This window comes from Thermothielavioides terrestris, chromosome 1 (genome assembly GCF_000226115.1).
Source record: "Thermothielavioides terrestris NRRL 8126 chromosome 1, complete sequence".
NCBI classification, from domain to species: domain Eukaryota; kingdom Fungi; phylum Ascomycota; class Sordariomycetes; order Sordariales; family Chaetomiaceae; genus Thermothielavioides; species Thermothielavioides terrestris.
Genome location: NC_016457.1, coordinates 9,679,779 through 9,695,717, shown reverse-complemented (window position 1 = coordinate 9,695,717; position 15,939 = coordinate 9,679,779). Strand labels below are relative to the sequence as shown.

The following is a 15,939-nucleotide window of genomic DNA, read 5'->3' as shown; positions in this document are numbered from 1 at the left end:
CTATCACGATGCAAGCGAGGCATACAACTGGGATCAATCGTAGTGTTGAGGATGTTTTATTGTGGGAGGTTCCCCTGATCAGGAGCCCAGTCTTGGGCGGCAGTTGGGCATCAGGCTGGTGGATCCTAATCTCGGTGGGCCGGCCCGGAGCCCCGGGCCGGGCTGGTTCTGACACCTAGCTCATCCACCTTACCCCTTCCTTATCCCTCCGAGAGTCCCTGAGTCCCTCCCCCACCCTTATTTCAGCACCGTCGCCTCCCAACCTGTCTCCTAGATTCCCAAACCAAAGCAGCAGCAAACGCCAGGAAGAAACGCACGACAGCCCGGCCGAGGAACCAACCAAACTCCAATCCAACCAAAAGCTCAAAGCCAAAAGGACCCAATTTCAAAGCAATCTCGATGTAGATGTAGATTCACCATTCAGATCTCCTCCCTCAGATGCCGCAGCGCGGTGGCCCGCCCGAGCGGGTCGGCGACGAACTCGAGCAGCACCATCTGCATGTCCTCGCAGGGCGAGTAGTCGCCCCTGCCGGTGGCGAAGAGCAGGTCGAACGAGGCGGCCGGGTCGTCGCCGCCCTCGACGGCGGCGGCTAGGTTGGCCGGCAAGAGCGTCCTGTGCGGCGCGTGGGCGTCTGCGGATGGTTTCGCGCCGGGTGGAGTTTGCTGGTTAGCAAGCTGGTCTGGCAGTTTGGTTGGTGGGAGGCGCTTGGGGGGATTGGGGATGGGGAGAGATAGGTAAGAAGGGGCTTACAGATCTCGGCGCCGGCGCCGGCTGTGCCGGCGCACTGGCCGATGCCCACGTTGGTGGTGACGGGGTGCGGGTCCGTGGTGAAGGATGAGACACACATTGTGATGGCGATGTTGCTTCTGGTTTAGGAATCTAGTTTAGGAATAGCGAGTCGATTGATGATCGTTGGAAGGGCGTGGTTGAGCGGTTGCTGCATTTAAACTGCTAGCTAGTTGATGTCGAGTTCTGAGCTCGGAGCTAGCTCGAGGAGCTTCTTTGTCCTGCCAACGGGGGCGGTGGCGTGCTGTGACCACCCACGGGCCAGCAATCTCGATGCCAGCTGGAGGCGGGGAATGGAGCTTTGACCGGTCCAGACTACTTCTTGCTGCTTTCAGAGCTCGGTGCGCGGACAAACATCAGATGAAGGGGCGGCAGTAGAGCGTGTTGTGCCCCGGAGTCATTCAGAGCTCGGCACGTGTGGCGCCCGGATATATGCGGCAAGGTCCTGAGGCAGAAACCAGCTACAGGGCGGCATTGGGGTTCTATCTTGGTCGCTGTCTCGAAATCCAGTTCCTCCCGGTGGTCTGGAGCCTGGACACTGGTACTAGGCGGATCCTGTCCTAGTCTTTCAACTACTCGCCGGCGTCTCCCGGCTTGAAATTGATGTCTGTACAAGTTATGTTTCAATGAAACTCTTCCAGAAATGATTCGCTGTCCGTTACACCGTCAAGGCGCCCAAGCTCTATATATATTGGCCCACCCGGCAAGATTCTTCTCTGCGCCGCGGCCAGTTATGCCTTCTTCACCACGACCTCGCCGTTCATGATGCCCAGCGTAGCCGAGTCGGTTCTGATCCACTCCTCCCAGGCCTTCACCATTTCCTCGATCTCCTCCTCGGTCGCGAGGCCCGTCTCGAGGGCTTTGCTGCGCATCCGCCCCTCCTTCAGCCTCCCAATCATGGCCTCTCCTGCCCCCCGAAGTCAGCATCTAGCACCACAAAGGAAGAAAAAAAAAAAAAAAAAAAAAAAAAAAAAAAAAAAAAAAAAAAAAAACGCTTCCTTGAACTCGCACTCACCCCAAGCCCGCCGGTCCTCCGGCGTACTGTAGCACCACGTCCCGAAGCTGGCTTCGACATCATCCCGCTTCACCCCGGCGTCCAGCACCCACGAGACCAGCTGGCGGCCGCCCTTGTCCTGCCCGCCGTTCGCCAGCATCACGTCCACCGCGAGCCGATGGAACCTCTCCAGCGCGGGGGTCTCGGGCCAGAAGCACCACATGCGCATGTCGGACTCGCGCACGGCGACGAGCCCACCCGGCCGCGTCACGCGCAGCATCTCGCGCAGCGCGTCGACGGGCGCGCTCAGGTGGCACAGCACCTGGTGGGCGTGCACGACGTCGAAGGAGGCGTCGGCAAAGGGCAGCGCGTACGCGTCGGCCGCGCGGAACGTCACGTTGCGCACCCCGCGCGCCGCGGCGTGCGCCCGCGCCCGCTCCAGGATCGCCTCCGAGATGTCCGTCGCCACCAGCTCGCCCTCCGGCAGGTACGCCGCCAGCGACGCCGAGATCGTGCCCGACCCCGCGCCCACGTCCAGCACGCGCAGCCCCGGGTTCTGCTCCACCGCCCGCCGCAGGTGCGGGAGCAGGTACGCCGTGCTGTTCTCGGCTGTGCGCCACTCGTGGTGCTGCACCTGCGACGCCTCGTAGCCGAGGCCGTAGGTGTTGCGTGGGGTGGTGGTGGTGGTGGTGGTGGTGCTCATTGTGGGATGATGGATCTTGGATGGGGGCTGTTGTTTGATGGAGAGAGGTGGAATAGCAAGACAGCAGCTCCGAGAATAAGGGGGCACCCCCGCTTTTGGGTATGCTATATACGGTAGGTATGTAAGTTGCAGTTTCAGCAGGATCTCGCTCTGCCACCGTTAGACGCGAAAAGCCGAACTCCACCCAGTCCTTTTCCTGCGGTCGCGGTGTTCGTCAACTGCGAAGATCAGGCCCCTGCCCAGGATCCAAAACGAGGACCATCAGCAACCTCGCGAGAACGAGGGTCTGTTCGCATCAGCCCATTAAAGGACGGTGGATTGCCGCTGCCTTCTTCCGCAGTAGTGTACCAATGCTGATAGGCTCGGATCCGGAGCCAGCAGGTGCTGCTCCTTAACTGGCTTACGAAGCCATGTCGGAGGAGTGCAGATCTGCGAAGACGGAGTTAAGGTTCGGGGTTGACGCGGATGAGGTGGGGAATAAGGCGGGACTGGAGGAGGCGGTGTAGAATACGGAGCACTGGTTGGATTTGCTTGATGTCAATTACGAGGCGTAAGGAGGGGGGTCTTGCTCGAGACGGAGGGCTGACTGCAGCTTATGGAAATGCAGTGGTGAGCGCAAATGAAGGTGAATTCCTGGATCGAAACCCGAGTGAGTTCTGAGCGACCGGAACAATCTTCTGTCCACACCCTGGCCGCATGTCGATGAGAAGGTAAAAGAGCTATCGGACGGAAGTCCACGGACACGTTGCCTGAGGTCAGTGCCCGGCTCAATGGATCCAGATGAGAGCCTATTCTTAAGATGTTTCATCCCCTGACTCCCATCGAACCCTCAGGATTCATCCCAACTGGTCTTATTCCTGCAAATCAATTGCGGACAGTTGCCCTGGCGAGCAGCAGCTGCGAGATGGTCAGCAAATGGTATGCTCCTCCACCTCACGGTGGTTTGCATGCCGGTCTGTGGGGTTGGGGTCGGTAATGCTCACAGTGTTCCTGAGGTTCAAGAGCTCGCCCGACCTCTTCTCAATCCTGTGGGCAAGCTTCTCGTGCAGAGCGCCAGCGTGGTCTACCAGCCGAGACCAGTTCTTCAGCAGCGTCAACTGGGTGGGATTGTCAAAACGCTCGAGGAGATCCGAGTCCACGCCTGGGTACGTGCTCTGCCACTTTGATCTCATCTGCTGAAGGGAACGGGGCAGAACGTCGATGTGCCGGCGGAAGATCTTGAGGAGGTGCGCTGTGACGAAGTATTTCTTGGCCAGCGAGCCGCGAGGGTCAAACATGAGGTCATTGAGCTTCTCTGGGTCGCTGCCATCTATGTCCTCAATCTGGTAGCCACGAATTGTCAGCGTTTAGCATAGGGCGGCCCTGCTTGGAGAGAAGGGAGAGGACTACCTGGACTTCGTGAAGTCTGTCAACATAGTCAAGACAAGCGTTCCAGCGTCTGCTCCATTCGTCCACCCCACCCCAAAGGAGCATTTGGAAAGCCGTTACACCCGAAGCGCCTTTGACAGGCTCCAGCCCGCGCATTTCCCAATCCTTCTGTGTCATCCTGATCGGATGATGGAGCACATCGTCCAGGACGAACCCGAGAGTAGCCGGCCCCTTTAGCAGTCGCTTAGCGAGGTCCGGCGCGCGACTATCATCGTATGCCGTGGCAGTGCGTACGCTGAACCAGACTCGCTGTTCTATAAATGTCGCTCTGCCTCTAGGACCCCCGATGGGAACCGTAATGGTCTGACGGTCGCAGCGAATACCGGAGCCAATCCACTTGTCCGCGTCGGTATCGTGCGGGGTGAAGTAGTGGAAGATGAAGTTGAGGTACATCCAGCGGTCTGGAAACGTGCCCAGCGACCACGACAGATGGCGATTGCCGTCTTCAAGTCCGTCTTTCCTGCAGAATCCGTGAAGAGAGTCCAAAGTCCACGACAAGTCTCGGTCAGGATTGTCAGGTAGGGGCTCAACCTCCTTGGTCGGATGCGTCATAAGGAGAAGAATCGCTGCAATCACTGGCAACGAGATAACCCAGCGATCCGGGCCGGTGAATGACCTAAACGCAGGCAACGATGGCCGCTATCAGCGGCTTGTGACTTTCGATGAAAAGCAGAATACTTGAACTGTTGAGAGATTTGAGAGCACCCACCATATCTGGGCATCGTATCGGTCGGATAGAACCTGACCGGCTAGGCGCTCGCAATGTTTCAGTGCAGTCGAGCTTCTGTCTACAGAGATTTGTGTCCGCTCTGCCTCTGGGGACGGCTTGAAAGCGAGGCCTCGCTGTAGGGGAGAGAGAGGGACAAATCATAGCATTAGTTCTGGTCTTTCATGCCAACTCAACAGCGCGTGAAGCTAATAAACCATGGAACCGGCAGGTCATAAGGGGAAACACGTACGTCTTCCTGTCGAAGGGGTCGATAGAGCATATCATCCGCCGAGTTATAGAGATGGGTCAAGAAGACCCCTTCGCCAACAGGGTTGAGGTCCTTTGAGGCGAGCCATCGGAAAAGTTGGTAATCCGGCAGCTCGGAATCAACGAAGGGTGGCCCAAGTTGGCGACGTTTTGAAGGGCCAACGACGGTCGCATCCGGCCAGGCGGAGCGGAGAAGCTTGGCGATCTGTTGGACTGATTTGGTGACGATCGCTTGCTCCGACTTGGGATGTTGGGCGACGTCGCAGAGGGGAAGGCATATCTTGTCCGCCCTCCCGTCGTCCTGGTCGAGCTGCAGCAGAGCCTTCCAGGAAGGCGAACAGCCGAACGAAGTTTGGACATGAAAGTCATTGCCAACCATTGGTCGGAGGACGTAACGGGGGACGTCACCAACAATTTCACGCTGGAGAGGTTGACTGGGAAGGCCCCTTCCATCCAAGATTGACTCGACACCGAAGACAGTCAGCAGCTTCTCTAACAGCCCGGAGAAGGTTTCCTGTGTTGGCAGCAACTGGTTGGGTCTGAGAAGGGGAAGGGGAGAATCGAGCGACATGTTGGTTACGGCGTTGGTACACAGGCTTGAAAAGTGCAGATACGTCGCTATTGGGTGGGTGAGAGATGGAAGAAGGAAAATGGAGGAAAACTCTGGCGCGGGGTTGGATGCCTCTAATATGGAGAGAAGCCAACGACCAACATGTTGGGCGGCAACAACCAACCGTCCTGCACGTTGTGTATGATCGCAACCAATTGTCTTCCATACTCACCCCCCTCATATGCATTAAAACAGTGGCTGCAGACGACCACCTTGCCATCAACGAGACAGGTAAGAGCACATGATCATCAAGACTGTCTAGTTTCCCGCAACTTGAGTCCCTAACTGACTTCCCTTGAGGCTCGAGGGACCCCCCCCCCCCCCCCCCCCCGGGGGGTGAAAGGAAAGGCTGCCTAGCGAGGCAGAAAACTGTCCATAGAATCATACTGATCTTGCTCTCAGGGCGTGATCGGTGAACCAACGGATGCCAAGCAGTTGTTGGCTTCAGATTGGATACAAGTCGCCTACATTAGTTGGAGAGCGACTCGTGACAGCCAAGGCACGAGGAAAGGATGAAACAGAATGACAGAGAGGAACTTAGGCGGTACGGTATTGAATTAGGCCTCCTGTTCTCTGGGCTGCATGAGAGATTGTTTCCGCGGACCATCATTTTGCAATGAGCCAAACGCCGTGGGCTTGAACGGCCACAGGTTGGGACAGAAGCCGGGGGGAGTCCCAGATCGGGCGAGCACGGTTATCTCGTCGTCGCAGAATTCAAGCTCATCGGGATCAAATCCGGCCGGTCCGTGAGGCTAAGGATGGACAATCCCGAGGGGGATGTGGGACCGGAGTAAACAATCGGCCCATGAATACGCAGTGACCGGAGACTTTTCGGCGGTTAGCTCACTCGACAAGAACGGAATTCCTCGCTTGATAAGTTAGCTGGGACTCGCTGAGAAACTCAAAAACCAAGCACTCCGGACTCTGCTTACTGAATCCAATCTTAAGCTTACAAATGCGAAGATGGACGAATTGACGATGCGCGAGTCAATCCCAGCAAATAGAAGCACCGCTGATATCATTCGCCATCTCTTAGACAACAACAGCATTCCCCCCGACCGATTCCGAACTTGGAATCAACTAGATAATAGCGACCTGATACCTATAGCTGAAGAAGAGAATTTAACAAAGGCGATTAATACGCTTTTAACAACTTATAAAGAGCTCGACACCTTTCCTAGCTTTCTAAACCTCTTCGCATCTTCCGTTACGCTTTCCAACCCAAGGGAAGTGGCAGCAGTGGTAGCATTCATCTACACCCAACGGCCATCCCCGTCCCACCATGCCCCCGAAGAAGACGGTCCTCATCACGGGCTGCAGCGCGGGCGGCATCGGCGCGGCCCTCGCCGTCGCCTTCCAGAAGCGCGGCTTCCACGTCTTCGCCACCGCCCGCGATCCCGCCAAGATGCCGCCCGAGTTCGCACACCTCCCCGACGTGACGCGGCTCCCGCTCGACGTGACCTCCCGCGCGAGCATCGATGCGGCCGTCGCCGCCGTGCGCAAGGCCACGGGCGGCACGCTGGACATCCTCGTCAACAACGCCGGCGTGCCGTACGTCGTGCCTGCGCTTGACGCCGACGTCCGCGTCGCGCGCGACGTGTTTGATGCCAACTTCTTTGGCGTCCTGGAGACGACGAAGGCGTTTGCGCCGCTGCTTGTTGCGGCCGCGCCCGGGGCCATCGTGGTGAATATCTGCTCGACTGCCGCGCATATCACCACGCCGTGGATGGGTGCGTCTGCCCCCATGCCAGTGTCCCTGCTATGCCCTGCCACGTTCTAATATCATCCGCCGTCGGTGGATTGCCTGCCACCATGTGTGATTTGGCTGACACACTCCCGCGCGCCGCCGGGCTGGCGAGCACAACAGGCGTCTACGCGGCCTCGAAAGCTGCGATGGAGCAGTACAGCGAGGCGCTGCGGCTGGAGCTGCGACCGTACGGCGTGCGCGTGCTCTCGGTGGTCGCCGGCGCCGTCGCGACCAATATGACGGCGAGCAGCCCGCCGCTGACCCTTCCGGAGGGGTCGTTTTTCAGGGTCTCCGAGGAGGAGACCAAGCGGCGGGAAGCTGGCGAGAGCTTTATAAAGGGCATGCCGGCGGAGGTGTTTGCCGAGAAGGTTGTTTCTGATGCGCTGGGCGGCGTCACCGGTCGGGTGTACCGCGGGCTGGGGGCCACGTTTGTCTGGTTCCTTTCGAGCTGGTGTCCGCGGCTTGTGCAGGTGAGCGTCCCATGGTTGCGGCGCCGTGTGAAGACTGGGTGCTGACGAAAATACTCTTCAGGACAAGCTCGCCGTGACCATGCGAGGTGGCGCATTCGAGAGAGCGCTGTGACCAGATCGGTCGTGAAGGGCAGATTCAGGGTGTCTGGTGCGCATTTACTAGACAGAGCTGTTGTTCTCTCAGCGAGCAGCTACGTTACAAATATCCGATATTAATATTTCGCATATCAGCAGAGGGATATGAGAGGAGAGAGCGGAGAGAAGTGTTGAACCACTGAGCTAAAAACTCCTGTTAATGGTGCCCCATTTTTCGTTATTGGGACTTTCTTGCTCAGGGCCGCATATTCTGACAAGAAGTCGGTCGGTGTCTATACAAACAATCGCCGCGATTCGCCTGGCCTCTTTCCCACACCACGCGCCTCTGAGGAAAACCTATGAAGACACAAGCGTTGGCAAATGCGAAATTCGAGACATCTGGTCTTAGATACGGCAACTAGTAGCCGTGAACTGAAAGCTTTGCAGAATGGACTCCACTGCACCACGCACAGCGCTATCACCTACAGGTTCCACAGCTCGAGACCGACTCGGCTCAATGGTCTAGTGGTATGATTCGCGCTTCGGGATGGATACTCTCCTCTCCTTGCTTGAGAAGAAGCAACCAAGATGTGCGAGGTCTCGGGTTCGATCCCCGATTGAGCCCCTTCGATTTCAGAGGCGACGCCGTGGGAAGCCCCATGTCTTTTTCACGCCTCGAGTAGAGGAAGAAATACTTGTTTTGGATCTGCTTGTGTGATCAGCAGTAGGAGTACATAACAAAAAAAGTCCACAATGCAGTAACTCACCTTCCCTTATGCCTTCCCCCCGCCCCCCCCCGGTCCCGGCTCGTCAATGTCCCATCTTCGCCTGCATCGCGGGCGGATACCTGTTCCCAAAGGGCTTGTTGGCCTCGATGATGCCGCGGATCTCCTGCTATTCGGCCTCGTGCAGCGTCTAGAAGGCCGAGTACTCCGCCTGCACGGCGTCGATCCTTGCGACTATGCGTAGGCTGAGTGAGCGGGTAGTGTTCTTCCCACCTCTTGCCTTGGCAGCGCATTCCTGTATGGGGTGGCTTACTCGAGTTGGCGGAGCGATGGGCGTGGGATCGAGCGAAGGAGGCTTTCTCCAACTAGAGGATGATGCCGTCCAGGGAGATGGCCGATCTAAAGGCAGGCGGACTTGGATGACAAGGATGAGGAAAGATGCCCGAGGTACCTCGTCGAGTTAAAGCATGCAGTTGGCAATGTCTTCGCAGCACGCTCTTGTCTCACAAGGCAGATTCTGATTCGAGATCTCAGAGCGAGCCGGGGGGAGGATGACAAAACCCGTCCGATTGTGTGAGCTCTTGACCTGGATCGTCTGCTCAGGCGGAGGCACGGTGCATCCGGTAGGTAGAAAAAGTTGCAGCTTTCTCCTTGTCATAAGTCGAGGTGTCATTGTTGTAAGCGCCATTTCGAGAGGGCAACTTTGCAGGCCAGTTCCTTGGATGCCGGAAAGATTCGTTCCTTGAGGGGAGGGGAGCATGATCGTTCCAAGGTTCGGCTGCTCCTTCCCAAGCACGCTTTCTCCTGGGCAGGCAGCAATGCAACCCAGGGCCACTGTTTGGCATTGCCTCGAACCGCAAGCCATGCAGTCGTACACTGGACGCACGCGAACGTTACCGACGTAGGTAATTGACCAGGTATGTCTGCGATGCGCACTCAGCTCAGGCAGGGTGAAGCTGAGGCCATTTCCTCGATTTGGCACTGCGGCAAAACTCAGCCACGTGGCCCGGACAGCCACCACAAACAAATGTTTGTACTGTACAGCGGCTTGGTTGGATCGGGTACGCGACCCCGATCGCCGCCGTCCGTGATCGTCAGCAATGGCAGTCATTCAAACTGATCAACCAAGCAACGCCAAACCCCGACAGCAGAGCACTGAGCGGTCCTCAAACGCGCGCCCCATGTCTGCGGAACCGGCCGCGTACACGAAAGCGAACATGCATGACAGCCCGAAGAAGCGCCGCGCCAGGCCTCCCGCACACGGCCCCATCCACGGCGACAGCGCAGACACTAGAAGCAATGCTGGGAAGCAACACGCGTCCGCCGACACCAAGCTGCTCACGCGGCAAGACCCAAATACTCCACAGGATAGTCCCTCGCACCCCATGACGACAAGCGAAACGCCCGCGCCGCCTGACCAGCGCCGCAAACAAAACCGCGTCGGCAAGCGCTACCGCGACAAGCTCGGCGCCGAGTTCGAGAGCCTGCAGGCGGCGCTGCACGTCCGCTGCAGCAGCCATGACGACCTCGCCACCGAGGTGCAGGAGCAAGAACAGGGCGACAAGAACACAGGAGGCGAACAGAACGCGCCGTCGCCTGGGCAACCGAGCAAGGCCTGCGGCAGCCGCAGTCGTGGAGTCAACAAGGCGAAGATTCTGGAGCTGGCGCGTCAGCGCGTCGGCGTGCTGCTGCAGGAGCGCGAAACGGTGATGGCGGAGAGGAACAGGTTGCTGCTGGAGAAGGCTCTCGGCGGCTGGTGATGAGGCTATGTCCGAAAAGGAGGGGGGATGGGGTAAGCCTGGTTTTCTCTAACTTGATCGGTGAACCTATACGCGGATTTTGGAGGAAGGCTGTTGGCTGGGCGGGCAGGCAGGCCTCGCTGAATGTATTGATGCCGGTCGACTCGGGCCTGCGGCCGTGTGGTCCATCGCGTCCGGTGGAAGCCGCCGGCGAGCCGGGATCAATGATATCACCACAGGACTATGCACTCGTTCTGCAGCTAAAGCGCGCATGACCGCGTTGGCATGCAGACGCCGTTCACCGGTGACGCGGCCGGACCCAGTGTGGTTTGCCACACGACAAGCTCTTGCAAATCCGGCAGGCGAGCGTCTATATATACCCGCTCCTCGTCGATCTCTTCGATCTTCTTCTTCTTCCTGCACACTCAACATGGACCGCGAAAACAGAATCCCGACTTCTCGACCGGCCGCAGTTCGCGGCAACGGGTTCACACAAACTCGGCAACCGAGCGTTCAGACTTCTTCTACCTTTAGCAAGATACATATCACCGAGATGCTCGCTCGCGTCACTATTCTTCTTACATTCCTCGCCGTGGCTCTCGCGGCTCCTCTCACGCCGGATCCTGAGATGGTCGCGTCCCAGCGCATCGCCGTGCTGCAAAAGCAGTATCAACAAAACACTCTTCACCTCATCGCGGCCGCCACGACAGGCTGCACGGCCGAAAACATCCGCCGCCGCAAGGAATGGTAGGCTATGTCGCGCGCTCTACCCCATAGCGTACCTTATCCTGCGCCTGCCACTCCGTCCTCTGTGTGTGTCAACGTTAACACGTCGTGTGTTTTTCTTCCCCAGGAACGCCCTCACGAACCCGGAAAAGAAATCCTTCATCGCATCAATCCACTGCCTCAACGCGCTGCCGTCGGAGATCCAGCGCACCAACGCGACGCACGCGCCCGGCGCGCGCACGCGCTACGACGACTTCATCGTGACGCACATCGACCAGACGCCCTTCGTGCACGGCTCCGGCCTCTTCCTGCCCTTCCACCGGCACCTGGTGCACCTCTTCGAGACCGACCTGCGCGCGCGCTGCGGCTACGCCGGCCCCCTGCCCTACTGGGACTGGACGCGCTCGTGGCGGGACCCGCGCCGGGCGCAGCTCTTCGACGGCAGCGACACGTCGCTCGGCGGGAATGGGCGGTTCGTGCCCGGGAGGAACGCCACGCCGATCGGCCTGCCCGGCGGGCTGGTCAAGCTCATCCCGCCGGCGACCGGGGGCGGGTGCGTGACGGAGGGACCGTTCGCGGAGGGGAAATACGAAGTCAGGCTGGGCCCCGTCGGCTACGAGCCCAAGGGTCCGGACGGCGGGCTCGGCTACAACCCGCGCTGCCTGACGAGGGATCTCAGTCCGGAATTCAGCAAGGGCACGCGCCCCAGCGCCGTCACCGCGCTGGTGGACGGGTGCAAGGATGATCTCGGCTGCGTCAACGAAGAGATGGATATGGCCGGCGGCGTGCCCGGCGGGATCCACGCGAGCGGCCACTGGCAGGTCGGGCTCCACGCGCTCGACGTCTATGCCAGTCCCAGCGACCCGGTCTTCTGGCTGCATCACACGCAAGTCGACCGCGTGTGGACCATCTGGCAGGGCCAGAACATCGAGGGAAGGACGCGACAGGTTTGGGGCACGTCGACGGCTGCGAATAGTAAGTGCTGCGAGTCTGGTGGGCTGGTGGGAGTTGCTGCTTGGTATTGAGGGGCCACGGCTGACCGAGATGTGTACTGCAGTTCCTCCGACGCCCAACGTCACGCTCGACACTATGATGGATTTAGGAGTTCTCGGCCCCGCCAAGTCAATTCGGCAGCTTGTGTCGCCCGTGGAGGGGGAATACTGTTACATGTACGAGTGAATGTCGGACGTGGATTTTTGTCTCCTGATGTAAATAGTCACTGAGCGAAGCGGTTGAACTCGGAGGTGAGATTCGGGTTATCTAATTCTCAAGTGGCTCAACATGTGCACATCTCATAACGATAATGCTGAGCGCCAGGCTGCAGCAACCGCTTTCCTGTGTGTGTGGCGTGTCTTGACCGGTGGATGGTCACCGTTTCACTTCGGGCGGAGCGGAACGGCCCTGAAATCAGTTGTATTGTCTTGAAAGTCTGGTCTTTGCAATACTGGAAAGGATACTGATCAATCTAGTTCGCTCTTCATCTGCTGTGTCGACCCACAACATGCGGACCCATTTACACAATTCCCCCTTTGATGAGTGAAGGGTTTGCTCCGGTCCATGTTAGTCGCAGCCGTTCGTCTCTACGGCATCCGCATCCGGAACGAAAGAATGGTCGGCAGCTGCGTGAAATTGGCCGACGACTCGATTCTGTCCTCGGCGTCGGCCTCGGTAAACGCCAGCTCCTCCATGGCGTCCATGACCAGGCCGGCCTGGAAGAACGGCGCAAAGACCTCGTGCATTGGGCGGTGGAACAGGAGCTGTCGTGCTCAGCCTCCAATTTCCGTCACCAACCGCCCGACCCAAGCGGCGAAGCACACTCACCTGCTTTTCCGGCTGCCCCGGCACAGCAAAGTCCATGGCCGGCGCCACCGACATGTATTCGGTGACCAACTTGGACCTGACCACGACGCGCCTGCCCGAGACCGGGTCGTGGCGCACGTTGAGGATGCTGGCGGCGCCGGACGTGAAGAACATCGGGTGCAGCAGCGTGGCCGCGAAGCTGCGTCGCACAGCTGCTGCTCAGCCAAACGAGCCACCCACAAAGAACACAATCCGGACCGAACTCGGGTCGGCACTTACACCCCTCCGTCAGCCAGCAGCCCGGGCAGCGCCCTCGCCAGCGGATCGAGATCCGTCACGTCCATGAGCGCCATATTCATCAGCACGACATCGAACCGGCCCTCCTCGGCCGCCAGCGCGGCCAGGTCCGCCTCGCTCGTGACATCCACCCGGCGGAACCTCATCTTCGCCTCCCCACCCTCACCCTCGCCCCCCGCACCCCGCTCCGCGCTCGCGCGGTCGTGGTACCCGCGTGCGATCCGCAACATCTCCGCCGTCGCGTCCGTCGCCAGCACGAAGCCCGCCCCCTTGGCCAAGAGCCAGCGCGCGCATAGCCCGTTGCCCGTCGCCAGGTCCAGCGCCCGGCAGCCTTTGCCTCCGCTGTCGCCGCCGTCGCTGCCGCTGCCCGACTGAGAGGAGGAGGAGGAAGAGGAGGCGAGGCGGGCGCCCAGCAGCCGGCTCAGCGACGGCTCCTGCAGGCGCTTCCAGTACTTGTTGCCGTGCTGCGTGATGGCGACGTCCCAGTTGGCTGCGTTGGTCTCCCAGGCTGCGAGGGCGCGGGCGTTGAGGGAGGCGGAGGCGGACATTGTGCTGGTTTGGAGGGGTTGGGCTGGGGCTGAGCTGGGTTGACTTGGAGAAAGGTTACGTAGCGGAGGAAAGTTGGTGGGGGATGCGTTGTTGATGGGAAGGAAAAGGAGAGGTTTTTTTAAAGGGGGTGGTGGTTGTGTAAGTCTGCCGCACGAGTAAATAGAGTATGTACCTACCTCCACATGCATATGTGGAGTTACATGCAATTCACTGCATTGCCGGTGACTCAGGCCGGGCAGCGAGACCTTGCGTGACCTGCAGGTGTGATTGGCGGGCCAGTGGTTGACAACTCACCGGCGTCCAGATCCAGGTCGGCGTTGACCAGGCCGGAAGGTGAATGATACGAAGGGTCACCCCAAAAGCAGCGACTAATACAAGACTGGAGTACTCACCTGGACAGTTCTAGTCCACTCTGGGATGGCATTGCTCAATGGTCATCCTAATTGTGGGGGTAAACGAAAGGCTTAGACCTGTTGACATGAACAAGTCAGGAAAAGCTTTATCCGATCCGCTAGCTTGAACCACTCTGCTATTGCTCTGAGGACGGCGCATACTCGTAAAGCATACGTTCTCTTCAACTCTAAGTTGGCTTTGTACAACAACCAGTCCGCTGCTGAAGTACCTCTTCCGCATCGTCCCACGCGTCCTCACGGCCCAACGGCATCAACCAGCATAGAAAACAGCGATTGGGAGCAGGAGGTTCTAAGATTCGAGCTGCAGCCAGCTAGAGCCGGTGTGATTATGCGAATCAGAGCCGCTACCGTCTTCAATTGGGAAAGCTGGTGGATCAATCAACGACGATGCCCGGCAAGACCAAAAATGACACCACGATGCCATGAAGATGCCATGAACAAGTTGAAATGTTAACACGTCAGACGCAACCTTCGCGCATACACACCCTGAAAGCAGGCCAGCTCTTGTGATTCTTGTGATTACATCCAGGTCGACCAACATCCCGTCCCTCCCCAATACTCTCCTCCCCCATCCGCCGAGCTAGGAGCTCGCACTCGCCACCCTCCACTCAACAAACGCAATCTCCGACCCCGTATAGCACTGCACCTCAGCAGCAGCCTGCAACCTCCCGTCCACAGCCTGGTCCGCGTGCTGGGTATAGTACTGCGTGACGTAGAAGCGCAGATCGTTGGTGCCGAAGCGGTAGTCCTCCGGCGCGGCGCGCCCGGCCGCGTCGTTGTCGTACGCCCAGCGCGTCTGGAACGCGCAGCTGCCGTGCGCCGCCAGCGTCACCCACCGGCTGTCGGCCGACGCGGCCGTCTCGCCCGCCGCCACGATCCAGTAGCCCGACCCCGGGTAGGCGGCCGCGATGGCGAGGCAGTCGCTCACGAGCGGGGCGTTGGAAGGGGTGGTGAAGACAGGTGTCGCTTCGCCGCAGTAGTCGTCGCGGTAGTCGGTCGGTCGGTTCGTCGTGTGGTAGGTGGCGCGCTTGGAGAGGAGAGCGGGGGACGCGGGAGATGCGGTGGGGGCCGCGAGGGTAAAGGAGGCGGCGAGGACCAGGAGAAGAGTGGTTATGAGGGATGGCATTGTGTTGATGGTGAGATATTTTGGGTTGGTTGGGAGCGGGAACGAACAAGATCCCAAGAGAGCGAGGAGCTCGAAGTTGCCGGCGCTGTCGTCGGTGGCTTTGTGTATCTTGAACAGGACTTTTGGCCAAGTGGGCAGACGGAGCGCGATCGTAGCAGGACAGAGTAGCCTTCATATATGCCTCTTCACAACACGATCCAAACCCATCGTCACATCACTGCCTGGCGAGAATCCCCCTCTTAACGTAGTGTACAGCTGTTGGCCCCCTTCGACCATCACCAGCCGCCAGCGCGCGCGCGCAGTGCGCAGCACGCAGGAACACGACCGCAGCCCAGGCCGAGCCGTGCCATCACGTCACATCACACTGGCCGCTGACCGCTGACCACCAAGCACCACAGCTCCGCCCAGCACGCACGCAGCAGGCAAATACCACCCGCCCGATCTGCGCGCGAATCCCCTGGGCGATCACCAGCTGCCGAGCGCGGATCCGCGGGTGCCCCCCAACCGGCACTCGCCAGACGCAGCCACGATTTGCAGGCCTGCAGGTGGCGGCCCCTGGCCTGGCGGCTCGGCGGCAGCCAATGAGTAGGCGCGCCCTCTTCCGGGGTGTGATGTGGTTGGTGACGGGACCCCGCGAGGACCCGGTGCCAGTGGGTGGTGTGCTGAGCACGCCCCCAAAAGTCGCGTTGTGTGAGCAACTAACTTAAGCGGATGTGATGGAACTGGGTTGCATCGCGCGGTGCTGCCCGGGAACAACATGCCACTGCACTTCGG

At 59.3% G+C, this 15,939-nt stretch overlaps 8 protein-coding genes and 1 non-coding gene across 9 annotated transcripts; 4 read left to right on the top strand and 5 right to left on the bottom strand.

The window, feature by feature from the left end:
- Positions 1 to 420: 420 nt before the first annotated feature.
- On the bottom strand, positions 421 to 848 carry THITE_116258 (uncharacterized protein; the record flags this gene model as incomplete). Its single annotated transcript, XM_003651007.1, has 2 exons — positions 421 to 632; positions 752 to 848. The coding sequence occupies 2 exons, from the start codon at positions 846 to 848 to the stop codon at positions 421 to 423; spliced, it is 309 nt and encodes a 102-aa protein (XP_003651055.1).
- Positions 849 to 1,518: 670 nt separating this feature from the next.
- THITE_123993 (uncharacterized protein) lies at positions 1,519 to 2,484 on the bottom strand (the record flags this gene model as incomplete). Its single annotated transcript, XM_003651006.1, has 2 exons — positions 1,519 to 1,694; positions 1,803 to 2,484. The coding sequence occupies 2 exons, from the start codon at positions 2,482 to 2,484 to the stop codon at positions 1,519 to 1,521; spliced, it is 858 nt and encodes a 285-aa protein (XP_003651054.1).
- An 864-nt stretch (positions 2,485 to 3,348) lies between these two features.
- On the bottom strand, positions 3,349 to 4,464 carry THITE_2086213 (uncharacterized protein; the record flags this gene model as incomplete). The annotated part of the gene is made up of 3 exons (XM_003651005.1): positions 3,349 to 3,381; positions 3,468 to 3,806; positions 3,874 to 4,464. The coding sequence occupies 3 exons, from the start codon at positions 4,462 to 4,464 to the stop codon at positions 3,349 to 3,351; spliced, it is 963 nt and encodes a 320-aa protein (XP_003651053.1).
- Positions 4,465 to 6,780: 2,316 nt separating this feature from the next.
- Positions 6,781 to 7,827, top strand: THITE_123992 (uncharacterized protein; the record flags this gene model as incomplete). The annotated part of the gene is made up of 3 exons (XM_003651004.1): positions 6,781 to 7,228; positions 7,366 to 7,715; positions 7,777 to 7,827. The coding sequence occupies 3 exons, from the start codon at positions 6,781 to 6,783 to the stop codon at positions 7,825 to 7,827; spliced, it is 849 nt and encodes a 282-aa protein (XP_003651052.1).
- Positions 7,828 to 8,301: 474 nt separating this feature from the next.
- THITE_t22 lies at positions 8,302 to 8,415 on the top strand. Its single transcript has one exon. It is a non-coding gene; the product is annotated as a tRNA-Pro (tRNA).
- Positions 8,416 to 9,615: 1,200 nt separating this feature from the next.
- Positions 9,616 to 10,275, top strand: THITE_158633 (uncharacterized protein; the record flags this gene model as incomplete). The annotated part of the gene is made up of 1 exon (XM_003651003.1): positions 9,616 to 10,275. One exon carries the CDS (start codon positions 9,616 to 9,618, stop codon positions 10,273 to 10,275), a length of 660 nt encoding a protein of 219 aa, XP_003651051.1.
- A 532-nt stretch (positions 10,276 to 10,807) lies between these two features.
- Positions 10,808 to 12,159, top strand: THITE_2040058 (uncharacterized protein; the record flags this gene model as incomplete). The annotated part of the gene is made up of 3 exons (XM_003651002.1): positions 10,808 to 11,001; positions 11,108 to 11,955; positions 12,038 to 12,159. The coding sequence occupies 3 exons, from the start codon at positions 10,808 to 10,810 to the stop codon at positions 12,157 to 12,159; spliced, it is 1,164 nt and encodes a 387-aa protein (XP_003651050.1).
- Positions 12,160 to 12,566: 407 nt separating this feature from the next.
- Positions 12,567 to 13,610, bottom strand: THITE_2010931 (uncharacterized protein; the record flags this gene model as incomplete). The annotated part of the gene is made up of 3 exons (XM_003651001.1): positions 12,567 to 12,689; positions 12,802 to 12,979; positions 13,060 to 13,610. Coding segments are annotated over 3 exons (852 nt in total), but the record flags the coding sequence as incomplete, so codon positions are not given.
- Positions 13,611 to 14,619: 1,009 nt separating this feature from the next.
- On the bottom strand, positions 14,620 to 15,165 carry THITE_116253 (uncharacterized protein; the record flags this gene model as incomplete). Its single annotated transcript, XM_003651000.1, has 1 exon — positions 14,620 to 15,165. The coding sequence occupies one exon, from the start codon at positions 15,163 to 15,165 to the stop codon at positions 14,620 to 14,622; it is 546 nt and encodes a 181-aa protein (XP_003651048.1).
- Between the last annotated feature and the right edge of the window lie 774 nt (positions 15,166 to 15,939).